The sequence below is a fragment of the Hydra vulgaris genome, chromosome 07 (assembly GCF_038396675.1).
Source record: "Hydra vulgaris chromosome 07, alternate assembly HydraT2T_AEP".
Lineage (NCBI taxonomy): Eukaryota > Metazoa > Cnidaria > Hydrozoa > Anthoathecata > Hydridae > Hydra > Hydra vulgaris.
In genome coordinates, this window is record NC_088926.1 from 1,402,953 (window position 1) to 1,418,428 (window position 15,476).

The following is a 15,476-nucleotide window of genomic DNA, read 5'->3' on the forward strand; positions in this document are numbered from 1 at the left end:
TAAAAATGCTTCTATTTTTGCGATGACATCTTAAATGGTTAGTAATTCTTAATGGTGAAGTAATCTTTAATGGTAAAAACGAAAAAAGAAAGAGATAAGTGAAGAAAAGGAAAATTAAAAAGTTATTTTAAAAATAGAAGAATGAAAAAGCATCAACAAAAATAGTAAAAACAAGGCCAAACAATTTAAATAAATAGAATGACCAAAGAGAAAAAAAAATTGGAAAAAACAAACAAACTACAATAAACAAAATGCTTAGTTTAAAGTTCAAAAATGAAAAGAAAAAGTTCAAAAATGGAAAATAAAAATAAAAAAGAACTACAAACTTTACTATCAGCAAAAATAACAAAAAAAAACAAAGAAACACATTTTTTATTTAATTTTTTAAACTTTTTTTTTTTCTTTTTTTTTTTTCGTATTATATTATCCTGGATGTTTGTACATTGTTTATTTTATTATGTGTTATTGTAATGTGCTGTCATTTTTTTTTAAATTTTTTTAATGTTCCGTAGACATTTTTAAAATTGTATACATATTTAAAACTGTATATCTATATGTGCATGTATACATTATTATGCAAGCATATGTATGGACACGTGCCTATTTCCATATGCATATGTATATGTGTGTATGTATCTATATAATATTGTTAAACCTAATATTAGTAGAGTAATGCCCTTTTGAGCAAGTTTTACACAAAATTCTTGGCAGCCATTGCAACCGAGGTAATGGCGAGAAAGAGTCGCAGCACTTTGTTTTATAAAAAATGCGAATGAAAGTGTATGCAAAGATCTAAAGTACGTAAACTTCAAATTATGTGATATTAAAACATATTAAAACCTTTATCATGTTTTTTAATTTTACTTTCACTTGAAAATTATATTGCAGCAACATCTCCTTAAGATTTGATATACATCTCCTTAAACTATGATCTATAGCATTTATCACCTTATTTATTTATTTATTATATACATTTAAAATTTTCACTACTCAATGTGGCTGAGTGGTTATCTCAGAGCTTCTAACAAAAATGCCATGGTTCAAATTCTACCACTGGCAACTTTTTTTTTAATGTTTCTCAATTTTTTAAAATATAAAATAAAACACTTTTGAAGTTTTATAAATATTATATACATAACATATGTAATGATATTATTCACTATAACAAAGGAAAGAGAGAGAATTTTTAAAAAAGCTTAAAATTTCTAAAAACATCAAAACACCGGAAGAAATTTATTGCGCTTTTATGTTGTGATACTTATGTTGTTTTAGTTTTACATTTTAAGTTTTCAACTAAGTTGAGTTCGTGCAAGTAAAATAAGTATATAATATGATTATATCTAGAATATAAAATTTATAGAACTATAAAGTTATTTTGTTTTGCATTTTAAATAACAAAAATTAAAAAAAAATTAGCAAGTTGATGATTTGAACTTGCTACCTTAACTTTATAATAAAACAGCAGGGAGGTTTATAAAGTATGTTTCTATTAAGAACATTATTAAAAAGTCAAATTTTATATTTAAAATAAACCTTTTTTTTTAAATTTGATAGTTTTAAAAATAAAAAAAAAGTTAAAATTATCGTTAATTAATGACTGTTTGTTACTGCTAGAAACCACTGTAAAAAGGTTTTGTCTAACGTCAAAGCCCGCTATTCTCAGGTCATGAAATCTTGTATTTCATCACAAATATTAGGCTCTCCTGACTTCTGGAGAATCTTTAATAGTATCAATAATAAGGGCAAATCTGTAATTCCACCTCTCTTGTATGGTTCAGATTTTGTCACCTCACCTAAAAACAAAGCTGAATTGTGTGATAAGAACTTTTCATCAATATTATCTCTTGATTCCACTAGTTTTACCTGATAGAGCCGCCAAACAGGTCGATCCATTGCTTGACATTTGTATCACTCCAGCTTTTGTATCTAAAATGATTTTCTGCTTTGACTCTTCTACAGCTTTTGGCCCAGACAACATACCTGTTATAATCTTGCAGAAGTGTTCTCTGGAGATGTTAAATATACTATCAAAACTATTCAACAAGTGCTTATCAGAGTCTAGTTTTCCAGCCTGCTAGAAAGCGGCATCTGTCATCCTTATTTTAAAAAATTTTGGAGAGCAATCTGACTCGTCTAACTACTGTCCTATTAGTCTTCTTCTTATCATAAGCAAGATTTTTGAATCTTTAATTAACAAACATTTAATCTCTCATCTTGAATCTAATAACTTACTTTCTGGTCATCAATATGGATTTTGATCTTCTAGTTCTACAGCTGATTTGCTAACAGTAATAACCGATAGGTTTTATAGTGCATTAGATAAAAATGGAGAGGTTAAGGCCATCGCTCTTGACATTTCTAAAGCTTTTGACAAAGTTTGGCATGCTGGTCTTCTCCATAAACTTTCTTTTTATGGTGTATCTGGTAACATCTTTAAAATTATTAAATCCTTCTTTTTCAATCATAGTATAAAAGTTGTCCTTGATGGACAGCACTTTTCTTCTTATTCTGTAACTTTAGGGGTTCCTCATTGTTCAATCCTTGGCCTATACTCTTTAATTTACATTAACGATCTTCCAGATATTCTCACATATAAGGTGGCATTGTTCGCTGATAATACTACCATTTGTTCTTGTCATGATAAGAAGCAAACACTCTCTGATTGCTTGGAGGGGGCATTTGAGCTTGAAATAGATCGCACTTTTGCTACAGCATGGGGCTCACATGTGGCTGGTGAACTTTAATTCAGATAAAACTCAATTTTTTTCAGCCAATCATTATCGCAATAATTTAGATCTTCCTATATTTATGAACGGTAATGTACTCGATGAGTCTGCCCTTCACCTTCTAGGATTAACTCTTACTTCTGATCTTTCTTGGAAACCATATATCAAATCGATTGTATAATTAGCATCTACTAAGGTTGCATCTCTTTATCGAGCTCAGCACTTTCTTACTATGGATTCTATTCTTTATCTCTATAAATCTTAAATCCGTCTTTGTATGGAATACTGTTGCCATATCTGGGGCGGATCTTCTAATGATGCCCTATTCTCTTTTAGACAAGGTGTAAAAGCGCATTGTAAACATAGTTGGACCTGCTCTTGCAACCAACCATTATCACATCGTCGTAGTGTTGCTTTTCTTTCTCTTTTCTACAGATGGCACTGCTTTAAAGAGCTAGCGCCTCTTGTGCCATCTACTAAAATTCATTCTCGTGTTACTCGTCATTCAACTAAGTTTTCTCCTTTTTCTGTGACTGTTCCTAAGTGCTCCAAAAAATCTTATTCGTCTAGTTTTTTTCTTCGAACATCAGTTCTTTAGAACTTGCTTCCTTTATCTTGCTTTCCTGATTCATATAATTTGCAATCTTTTAAGTCATCTGTCAATCGTTATCTTGCTCTACAATCTTCATCTTTTCTATTCCAGTAACTTCCAACTCTAATTAGTGGTAAACCGAGTGCACAACAATGACAAAATTTAGAAAACCTTTATATAGCATTGTACTCCGCATAATATTGGAAAAGTCAACTCAGGTGCTATTAACTGATAACGCTTTAAGTTTTTGTATTTTTATTTAACTTTTATAAATTTCTGAAATATCTTTGAATCTTCTATTATCATTATCATAAATAATATAATTATTGAATATACTTTTATTTATAAATAGTATGTATTTTTTATTTTTTAACCTGTTTTCAAAGTTTCTTAAGTCTAATTTTTTAATGTTTTAATGAAAAATGTTCTGTTTTGTTATTTTAAATATAAGTAAGTTGTTTTTTATTTTTTATTGGTTTTAAATAACTTTGTTAGATATTCAATCATGTTTTATATGAATCTAATTATTTAGTACAGTGTTATTGTCTGGTGGTGATATTCAGGTTAGATTTTATAAAGTTAGATTTACTTTTAAAGAATCTTTTAAATTTATTTTTTAAAAGATTTACGTTTGCTTTTTTTGCAGTTTTTAATTATAAAAATTTTTTTTGTACAAAATGTTTAAAATGGAATAACAATATTTTGTTTGTTATTTGAATTTTAGACAGCTTACCACATATTGAAGGTTTTAATTTCAAATTTATTTTCATCTTTATAAGCAATTTAGAAAAAATTTAATGTTTCAATATAATTGTGCTATTCTATTTTATGAGATATTTTACAAATGGTTTGATTGCTTTAAATTGTTTTTAATTTTCAATTTGATGACCTGTATTTTTTTGATATTTATTATGGCCAATAAAGTTGTAGCAATCCCAGCAACAATAGCTGCTGCTTAACTGTAACTGGCGAATAAATAATTTTTAGGTAATAAAAATAACAAAATTTTATTTACATTATTTTTGTACTTTTTTACAAACTTAATTATTTACAAACAAAATTTAAGGAAAAAGATCAATAAAAATATACATATTAAACTAAAAACATTAAACTACATTTGTTTCTATTTGTCGATGTAGGTAAGTATTCACCCTGCTCACTTTAGCTTCACCCAAAATGAATTTAAAATTTAACTTTCAAATTTAATTTTCAAATTTTTTAAATTTCAAGTTAAAATTTTATTTATTTTGATTTATAATTTATAGTTTAGTTGAAACTAAAATATCATTTAGCTATTTCAACAGTTACTTTATTTTTTTTTATGTTAATCATATGAAGCGTTTGTATGCTATTGAGATGTCAATAAGGGCCCACATCCTATAGTGCACACAGGGTGTGGGCCCATAATAGGGGAAAAGAGTTCCCCTCATTTTATTAAAGGGGGAAGGGAATACCCTAACCAAAAGTGAAGTGGGTGGAGCTAGAGTGGGCAGGAGGAATACTTAACTACATCAACAAATAGAAATAAATGTAGTTTAATGTTTTTAGTTTAATATGTATATTTTTATTGATCTTTCTCATTAAATTTTGTTTGTAAATAATTAAGTTTGTAAAAAAGTACAAAAATAATGTAAATAAAATTTTGTTATTTTTGTTGTTGATATTAAGTTATTTTAAAAAAAAAGTTTCTTTGAAACCACAATCTGTGGTTTTATCTATGTAAATGAAAGTATTGTTGTTATCATATATCTGTATATGTGTAATTGTATGTTTGTGTATGCTACTACTTCAATATTAAAGCTTATTTCAAATTCTTTATTTTATTTTTATTTTTAATTTTATAACTTTTTTTTTTTGCAATTTTTTTTGATAGCATTACTTCTTTTAATATTAAATATCTATTTTCTTATTTTTAATCTTTTTTATTATTTTTATTTCTATTATAATTATCATGGGTATTATTATTTTTAATTTTATTGCTATTAATATTTCTATTTTATTGCTTTCAAGTTAAACATTTGATTTATGTTATCGTTAGTTGTTATGTTTTATCTGTTTTAACTGTTTGTAATTTTCTAACTTTGTATATATTGCGTTGTATAAGTTGCTATTGTGTTTTTAAAAACAAGTGACTTAGTAATAACTTAATTATTATTATTGTTATTATTGTTATTATTGTTATTATTGTTCTTGTTGTTATTATTGTTATTACTGTTATTGTTGTTTTTCTTATTATTATTGTGATTTTTATGTTTTTTATTACAAACGTTATTTTTATTAATATTATTATTTTATTCAATTATTACCATTATTATTTTAATCAATGTTATTAGATGTTAACTTAATGTTGTTAATTTTACTATTAGTAAAAAACTTTGAAATGTAATACTATTTCAGAAATATATTGATTGATTAATTAATAAGTCAAAATTAGGGTCTGGGAATAAGTTGTCTCATTGTCAAAGTGGCCCTGCTCTCATACTGTTTTGCTCTATTATAATTTAATTGATACTATGTTTAAAAAATGAAAACAAATATAAATTACTTTATTATTTTTATTACAATTTATTAAGAAAAAAAATTTATTCCTTTATTTTGACTAAATCAACTTTTCGTCGATTTCCAACATTTATTAGTCGATTGTATTCAAGTTTAGAAAATATTAGTCAATTTAGGGAACAGTTGAATTATTTAAAAGTTAGCCATTGCAAGTCCATTTGTTGTTGTTGCTATGGCTGCCAAGCTTGAGTCGTTGTTTGATCTTAGTAGTGTCACAACTTTTTCTTTATTTCTACAAATACAACCATAGTTGCAGCTAAAGTGAGCTATTATCACCTGTCCTATGTCAAAAACTTATTCTTACATAAATTGTAATTGTAAAATATAAATTTGCATCCTTTTACTGCAGCTTTTCCTTCATGTTCAAAAAACTTTTATTTATCGATAACTGGTGCTTTTGAATTCTCGCCTGATCTTCTCTGTTTCTTTAACTCTTTTTTTCTGTTCTTATAATTTCAGTTCTGTTAACCACAGGTTAAAAGAACAGGTTGTTGGAAATTAATTTGTTTTCTTTTTTTCTTTTTTTTTAAAAAAACAAAGAAATTTTACTGACAACTTCACTGGAATAAAAAACACTAGAGGGAAATTATCTGACAGACTGAAACAACTGCAACACTGGAACTCAATTCACTGGATGCACTCAAAGAAATGCTTCAAAATTTACCTAAAAATAACAAATTATCTAATAAAAAGATTAAGATTTTATTTAGAAAAGAGAAAAATTTAAAAAGATAAGCAATAAAGCTTTTGCACCACATTTCTTCTAAGCACATACCACAAGTTCAAAATATTTGGTTAATCTTGGAATTATTTTTTAATAAAAACAGAAAGTTTTTGTTCTTCAAGAGCATATAAAACTGGGTCTCAAAAAAACTGGCATTTTGTAAAGATTTCATAATTCAAAATCTTTTTTATCTATACATTATAAAAAACTTTTTGTACATAAAATAAAAGTAATTAATTATGATTTTATTCTATATAACTGTTATTTCTAAAACCTTTAAAAGTTAAAAAAAAATTGTAGTAAGTAAAAAACTTGAAGAATTTAAACTTATTTAAAAACTTTAAGAATTGTAAATAAATTTCTTTTTTCTTTTTAATTTTCTAAACAAAGTAAATTTATTGTCAAACAAAACAATTATAAAACTTTTGTTCAAATTCTTTATGTTTCATTAAAAAAAATAATAACAAGTCCAATTTATTTTCAGACTATTATTTCACAGACAAAACAATACAAGCTTATGGAAAAGACCAGCATGCCAAGCTTTGTCAAAAGCCTTAGATATGGCAAGACCAATAGCCTTCATGTAATGCACGATAAAATCTTTCAGTTAGCAAGTCAGCCGTGGAGCAAGAGAATCAAAAACCGTATTGATTAACTAACAGTAAGTTATTTGGCTCAAGATGGGATGTGAGAAATTTGTTTATCAAAGATTCAAAGACCTTACTAATAACAGAAAGAAGACTGATCAGGCAATAATTGTAGGGGTCAGAATGTTCAGCAGAGTTTTTAAATATTGCTATGGAGTTCACTCATCTATTTTTCTGATTCACTAATTACTTTTAATTCTGTTAACCATTTTCTTACTTATTAACAGTCTTTTGCATTTTACAGAGTCAGATTTACCTATAGGCTTGATAGGCTATAGCCTAGGGTGGCAAATTTATTGGGGTGGCAAACTGCCGAACATTTGTTTTCGTGTTTCAAAAGAAAATGTCAGAAGATAGATTAAATGCTTTAGCTATTTTGTTGATTGAATCTGATATTATTAAATCAATATCATATGATGATATTGTTTAATCTTATGCAGAAACGAAATCAAGGTGTCGTGCTTTGTAAATACTCGTAATTATTTATTGGAATAAATTTTAGTTTAAAAGTTGTTTTGATTATGTTTTCAACAAATTATAATTTTTTAACAAATTATAATTATTTTAATAAAAATAAGAAGTTAAGAAAGCAGCATGTATTCCTTTCTTGACCTAATGTACTTTTTTTGCATATAGGGCGGCAAATTTTTCATACTCTATGGGCAGCAAAATTGAAAATCTGCCTCTGACGTAAAAAAGAGGTAAAAAAAAAAGGAACATAAAAAAAACTGTTGTAGCTCCTCATGACCAAAAAATGAACAAAAAAAAAAAAAAGAAAGAACTATTTTTTACACTTACATAGTAGACTTATAAACTTTAGTGTAAAACAGAGGTGGCTAAATTTTTTGTGATGAGGGCCAATAGTTAATTTTTTAGATCTAAACATTCTTTTTCACTGTGTTTTTAATGTTAATTGGCAACAGACTGGTTGCAATTTTTAAAGTATTCTGCAAGGATTTAAAGTATTTTTGCAGATCTGGTTTTAGATTTTGGAAAATATTTTGCAGATCTGGTTTTGGATTTTTCACACAAGTATGTGCTACCAAACAAGAAACTCATCATTTTTGCATTGTCAACTAAGTTTCTGTACTTATTTCGGTCAAATAACATCAAATTTTGTTGATTATATGCCTCTCATTACAAACATTACTGCATTGAACATCATTAACTCCATTTGGAACCTTTCCGATACAGTTTTAATTTTAACAGAAAATAGCACTGTGATAATTTAATTTTGTTTTTGTCAATATGTGTCTTAATATCTGCAAACCTTTTTAAAAATCTTGTTTTCTTTTCAGCAATACAGGTAACAAATTCTGCTGTGTCTGGGATTCAGCTCACCCAAGGTTAGAAAATGACTGAAACTCACAGTCCTTAACTGTTGGTGTACTTATTTTGGTCAAGATTTTTGTAAAATAACAATAAATTTTGTTTATTATATGCTTCTCTCAAAGCATCACTGCATTGAAGATCAATTAATTCCATTTGGAATTTATCTGGTACACTTTCAATATCAGCAGAGAATGGCACTGTGAACAATTGGATTTTGTCTGCATGATTCTTAACATCTGCAAACCTTTTTGAAAATCTTGTTTTCAATTCAGCAATACAGGTAACAAGTTTTGCTGTGTTTCCAGGATTCAGCTCACCCAAAGTTGGAAAATGACTGAAATTTCCAGTTCTTAACTGCTCCTCCCACAAAGTTAATTTCAACTGAAAAGCTAGAATGTTGTACATTTTTCCAATTAATTGATTTTTTTCCTCGGAGTTCTTTGTTAAGAATATTGTAATGTTGGGTCAGGTCTATCAGAAATGCAAACTTTTTAATGAAATCCTTTTCTTCTAGCTCCGGTGGATGATCTTTGTTTAAGCTTTTTTTAAAAATCTATTTTCTTTTGTCTCAAATCAAAAGTTCTTTTCAAAATATTACCTCTAAAAAGCCATCTCACCTTAATATAATAGAGCAGACTACCATATTCAGAGTCATTTTCATTGATAAACTTCTCAAAATACTTTGTAAAGCGCTGGACTTAATGTTGTTTATTGTTTTAACTACTAAAAACATCTTCTACAACCATAGGCTTATAGAAGTGATGAAGAGCTCCAATGAGCAGAGCAATCTTATCACTATATCCTCATTTTAACATTTTTATTTCTGTTCTCCTGAGCTTCCTCAGTTAGGAACCCTTTTAGAACCAGCTTGCCTCTTACAAACTAGTGTGAATGAACAATCATCTAGTGAACACCAGCAGGCATTGGATACTATACAAAATGTGATAGATTCTTGAATGCATCTTTGCAATACACTTTAAGTTTATAAGTTTAGGTGCTTACAGAACAATACACAAAGGATAATGTAGAATCTTTTGAAAAGACCTTTATCAACTCAAAGTATTTCAAAAAAAGGTTTCATGGCTTCTTGCTGAGTTACCATCATTAAAAGTACCAAAGCCTACACTTCATGGAGCATTAATAACAAATCCAACCGTATTTTTTATTTTCTTCTAAATTTCTTTTTTGCATAAAAAAATTATTATTGGTTGAACACGATGAAATACAGCACCTTTTAATCGTTAATTACTCAAAAACTACTAGACAAATTTTTTTTAATTTTTTTGCACACGTAAGCTCTTGAAGCGTGTTGTTGTTGTTTGATTGTAATGGTAATAAGTATTGGTTATCATTGTTATCGGATTAAAATGAGTAAACAAATATTAAACCAAAAAAAAGATTTTGAATAAAATTTTAAAAAATTTTATTTAAAATCTTTCATTGTCACAAGTTGACATTTCAAAATTGACCGGTGTTTCTCAATCATTAATTAGATTTATTTTGCGGCGATATAAACAGACTCAATCTATTGAAAGAGAAGCTGAAAGTGGAAAAAAGAAAAGATTTAAAGATAAATATAAAGCAAAACCAATCATTCACTCCATAAAGGAAAATTCATGTCAGTCGCAGAGAGATCTTGCGAGAAAATTTAAATGCAGCCAAGCTTTGATATGAAAAGTACTTATATCTTAAGAATATAAAGCATATTTTTTTGTTAATTCATCTCCTCAAGGCTGAGAGGGCCACTACAGACGAGGAGGCTAATTATTTGTGGTATAACCTTCTCTCAACTCCAAAACACGAACCTTGACGAGTTGAGCGCAGTACTACCAGGGACGTGATGGGGATCGAACTCGGAACCTCTCGCTTACAAACCGAGCGTTTTACCACTACACCACTACCGTATTTGATATCATAAAGAGATAACTCCAAAGTAATCCATTGATGGAGGAATTAAAGCAATTTGTCGTTCAAAAAAGCTATATAAACTTTTAAAACAAGAAACTTGTGCATAATTGAAGGTGATGAAACCTATTGCAAAAAGGACTTTTCACAATTGCTAGGGCAGCAATATTTTTATCAGTCGAAAGGTAGACATGTTGCCAAAAAATTCAAGTATATTCAAACTGAAAAATTTGCTCCCAAGTTCCTTAGTTTGCAAGCAATCTACTCTTGTGGTTTAAAAAGCACACCATACTTTACTCGTAAAACTTAGAATGCAGATTTATAAATAAAAGAATGCTTAAAGAAAACTTTTTGCCATTTATTAAAAAGCATGAGATGCCTACAATATTTTGGCCTGATTTGGCTACAATTCACTACTCCAAGAAGTCTCTAGAATGGTATGAAGAAAATGACGTCAAATTTGTTCCCAAGGAAGCTAATCCTCCAAATTGTCCTGAGCAGCGAGTTATTGAAAGTTATTGGTCAATTATAAATAGAATCTTATTGAAAAGCAAGAAATTAAATACAAATAAAAAAGATTTTAAGAAAAAATGGATAACCGCCTCAAAAAAAGTAACTCAAAGCAGATGATGTCAAGTACTAGCAAAGATATTCAGTTTCTATCTAAGCATCCGATAAAAAATGAAAAAAAATTATTGAAATAAATAACTCAATTAGCTTTATTGTGTCAAAAAATTACAAAAATCTGTTACGTTGTTTTCGTGTAATTAACAATTAAAGGGTGCTGAATTTTATCGTGTTCAACCAATATGTAAAAATAAAATCAGTTTCCTGTACTTGAGGTTGCGAAGATACTGTAAATAAAAAAAAACAAAAGATTCTTCAACTTGAACTAAAATCTGCTCTCTTCATATTCAGTTCTTTGCTTTTAAAAAGATCTAGTTGAATCATTAAATCTGACTTTGCTTATAAGTTTGCTTATGTTGGAGGTCACAATTTTGGAATCATTTTGGAATGCAATCATTTTCAGCTTTGATAATTAAATTACTAAAGTTTCATCTGCTAAGTTCAATCATTTTTAGCTTTTATAATTAAATTGCTAAAATTTCATCTGCTAACAAATACTTCTGTAGAAAACTAAATATTACAGGAAACATCAATTTTACATTCCATCAAATATTTTAGAATTTGGACATTTTAATTAATTTTAAAAGATCTTCTTATTTTAAATTTTAATGAGAGATCTTTAAATGGTTTTGATGGTACACCTCATAGCATACTTTTTATACAATTTTTCTGTTGAGCTTCATTAACTATAAATCCCTTAGTCAACCATTTCACTTAGCAACTTGTCTCCCATTTTGTCTACCTATTTCATAACATATCTCTTTAAATTCTTTCAGTTAAACTAATAGGATAAAATTGAGAAATCAATTAAAATAAAAGTTTTGTAAAAAACAAATTAAAATTTTTGATTCTTTAATTAAACTTACATATTTATTCTCATATTTTTTTTAAACAAAACTGTTCTTTATACTATAGCTTGTTCTCAAAACTATTGAAAAAATTTTCAAGAATAAAAAATTAATAAAAAATTAAACTTGGATTATTTTAAATTAAAAAAAAATTTTCATGAAGGGCCTGGACCATATGGTTTGTGAAATTGTACGATATAATATAAAATTAGAATATGTAAGAAAGCAAAATTAAAACAAAAATATAAAAACAAAAGTTTATATTGTTAAAACTTTAGTTAAAAAAAGTTAAAACCTTTTTCAATCAATTTACGAGCCGGAGGTGGTTTTAACTTTAGTATATATGCAGTTGTTGGAAGCAAAGTTGCAATAATATTTTGCTTCTGCATTAAGATTATTCCTTCGTCATCAATTTCTTCTAAATGACTAATGGCAAGAGCTCCAACTTCTGCTCCGAGCTAAATAGAAAAAATTAAATAAACATATGTGTATATATATATATATATATATATATATATATATATATATATATATATATATATATATATATATATATATATATATATATATATATATATATATATATATATATATATATATATACACAAATGTGTGTGTGTATATATAAGTATACATATATACATACATACATACATACATACATACATACATACATACATACATACATACATACATACATACATACATACATGCATACATACATACATACATGCATACATACACGCATACATGCATACATACATACAAAAACATAGAACAACCAGAAACAAAAGCAGAAGAAGAGTGCAACAGTCACTGCAAAAAAATCTTGGGATCAGGTCTACATTTATTTTAATACAAGATAACTCCAAATCTGTATAAAAAAAAATTAAAAAAAAAAAGAATTTGATTTATCTATGTTTTAGAACATTCTTTGGTAACCTTTTTTTTTTAATTTTTTCAATTCATTTTTAAACTCATCTCAACAAGGTTGCAAGCAACCATTATTAAGGAGTTACTAGTATATAAAGAATAGAGTTAAAGAGCAAGGAAAGAAAGAAAACTTGACTGTTTAAAGCTGTAAATTTTACTTAAATTTATTATAGTAAGCTGCTAGTGGTCAAAAAGTCTTTGCAAATGTTCGAATCTCAGAAAGTTATATATAAAAAGAGACTACTGCTTCTTGTGTATAACTAAATTAAATAAATTTAACTAAATTTGAATGTAATATAATAAATTTGAATAAATTAAATTAAATTAATTAAATTTTAGTAAATTATATTTTATTTCGATTAATTAAATTAGATTTAAACAAATTAAATTTATGTGCACTTTTATTAATCCAAAAATATTTAAAATAATTTATAATTTGTTTATTGTAAGTAAAATGATAATTTTTTGTATTTTTCATAAATATTTTTTTATACAAATACTCCTCTGTATTTTCTTTGTTCGCCTTCATAACTCAAAACCCATGTCTCGCTTATGACTTACCACCCAGGACAAAAAAAGTGAAGATTTTTTTAACTTTTAAAAACACACATTAAAAAGCAAATCAGTAAATAAAAATAATAGTGAAGTTTTTCTCTAATAATAAGTCAAATAAATATAAATAAAATAAATGAAGTATATAAGAAAAAGTAGAACATAATAAAACAAGAAAAAAAGAAAGAAAAAAAAAAAAAAATTTTGTACTTTTTGTACAAAAAAATTTAATATTTATTTAATTACAAACATAATATTTATTTAATTACAAAGCCATAATAATTGTAATTGAATTGTAAAATTCGTTCTTTTTTTTTTTTAATTCTAATTCATTCCTAACAAGGCTGCAAGCAACCACTATTAAGTTGGGAGCTACTAGAAAAAAAGAACAGAGTCATAGAGCAAGGAAACGGTTGACAGAGGACTTGAAAAGTTGAAGGTTGTATGAGGCAGGAAAACATGAAGATTCGAGAGAGTTCAAAAGAGTTTGCCCTCCTCCTCCTGATTTTAATCTCTACCTCTATAAATTTTTATTTTTAATAAAATATAATGTCACCTAATTTAGATTTCATAAAACTCAGATAAAAACACAATATAAAAAAATACAAGCTGTTTTGTATCAACAAATTAAAATATTCAAACCTTGCCTGACTGGTTTGAGTTTAGTTCATCACCATGGAAATTAATATTCATTCCAACATTTTTCCCTGCCAATAATATTTTTTTTGTTGATTCTCTATCAAAGACACCTGTTTCATAAAATACATCAATGTTGTCAACATGTATTTTACCATCATTCATCAACTTAACAATTTGTGGAATTTGATTTTCGACTATATCTTGAGTGGCTTCCTCCATTGTTTTCCCTCTGCAGACAAATCACATATTTTTAAAAAACCCTCAGGGATTATAGAATAACCTAAATCTTTTATGTTAAATAAAAAAAAAATATATTTTTTCTGCAACACTTACATTATTGTAAGTGTGGTTAATAACCCAAACTTACATTAACCAAATAATTGGATGACAGAACAAAAATTTGACTGACTTGTGATTGTTAAGATTAATGATCTCAGTACACGATTTTGAAAAAACTTTTTATTAGAAACTTGTATCCCCCATAAACTTTTTCATTTTTGATATGGAAACAACAAAACAAAAATAAACAAACTTTGGTATTGCGTGACCTCCACAATATGTAACTGAGATATCCATAAATGAGATTTCTTTACGAGCTCTTTCAATAACTTTTAACATTTTAATCTCATTTTCTGCATCTAAACCATAACCGCTTTTTGCTTCAATGGTTGTTGTCCCACATTTTGACATGGCTTTCAATCTCTATAGAATAAAATTCCTTTATAACACTTATATTACACTTTATAATTATTTATTTATTATTTTTATACTTTATAATAAAAAATAATAAGAAACCTTCAAAAAACTGTGGTACAATTCATCTTCTGTCGCTTCGTGTACAGATTTCACAGTGAAATAAATCCCACCACCAGCCTTGTGAATATCCATGTAAGTGGCGCCTTCTAACTTTTAAGACAAAATAACTTTTTCATTTAACATCTTATTATGATCAATATTATTAGGAATATGTTAAACCAAAATTTTCATACTTTTTCATACTTTTATTAACAGTATAAAAACATTATAAAAAGAATAAAGTAATACAACATTTTTAAACAACATAAAAATAAAAAACTATAAATAAAAGTATTAAAAATAAACTTAAATAAAAAATTATAATTGTGTTAATTATAAATATATAAATTAAAATTAATATTATCTGTACATATAAAACTATATTACATATTATTCATGTTTTATCTTTAACCAAACTAATCTCATCTTGATTTTAACTTGTTTTTGGTTCAAACTCAATTCTTACCCTATCAGTCTTTTTACTATTATTAGCAGAATCTTGAATTTACAACTTTAGATATCTCATCTTGAGTCTAACAACATATTCTTTGACAATCAATACAGATTTTGATCATCTCTAACTTGTTAACCATTAAC

At 26.8% G+C, this 15,476-nt stretch overlaps 1 protein-coding gene across 1 annotated transcript in view; it reads right to left on the reverse strand.

Moving 5' to 3' along the window:
* LOC100212924 (probable imidazolonepropionase) overlaps window positions 1–15,476 on the reverse strand; it is a 69,333-nt gene that overhangs the window by 3,831 nt on the left and 50,026 nt on the right. The window contains exons 4-7 of the mRNA XM_065800773.1: window positions 14,880–14,990; window positions 14,617–14,786; window positions 14,088–14,313; window positions 12,256–12,418 (exon numbers count right to left, since the gene is read on the reverse strand). Coding sequence (XP_065656845.1) covers window positions 12,256–12,418; window positions 14,088–14,313; window positions 14,617–14,786; window positions 14,880–14,990 — 670 coding nt within the window. The remainder of the gene's footprint in view (window positions 1–12,255; window positions 12,419–14,087; window positions 14,314–14,616; window positions 14,787–14,879; window positions 14,991–15,476) is intronic.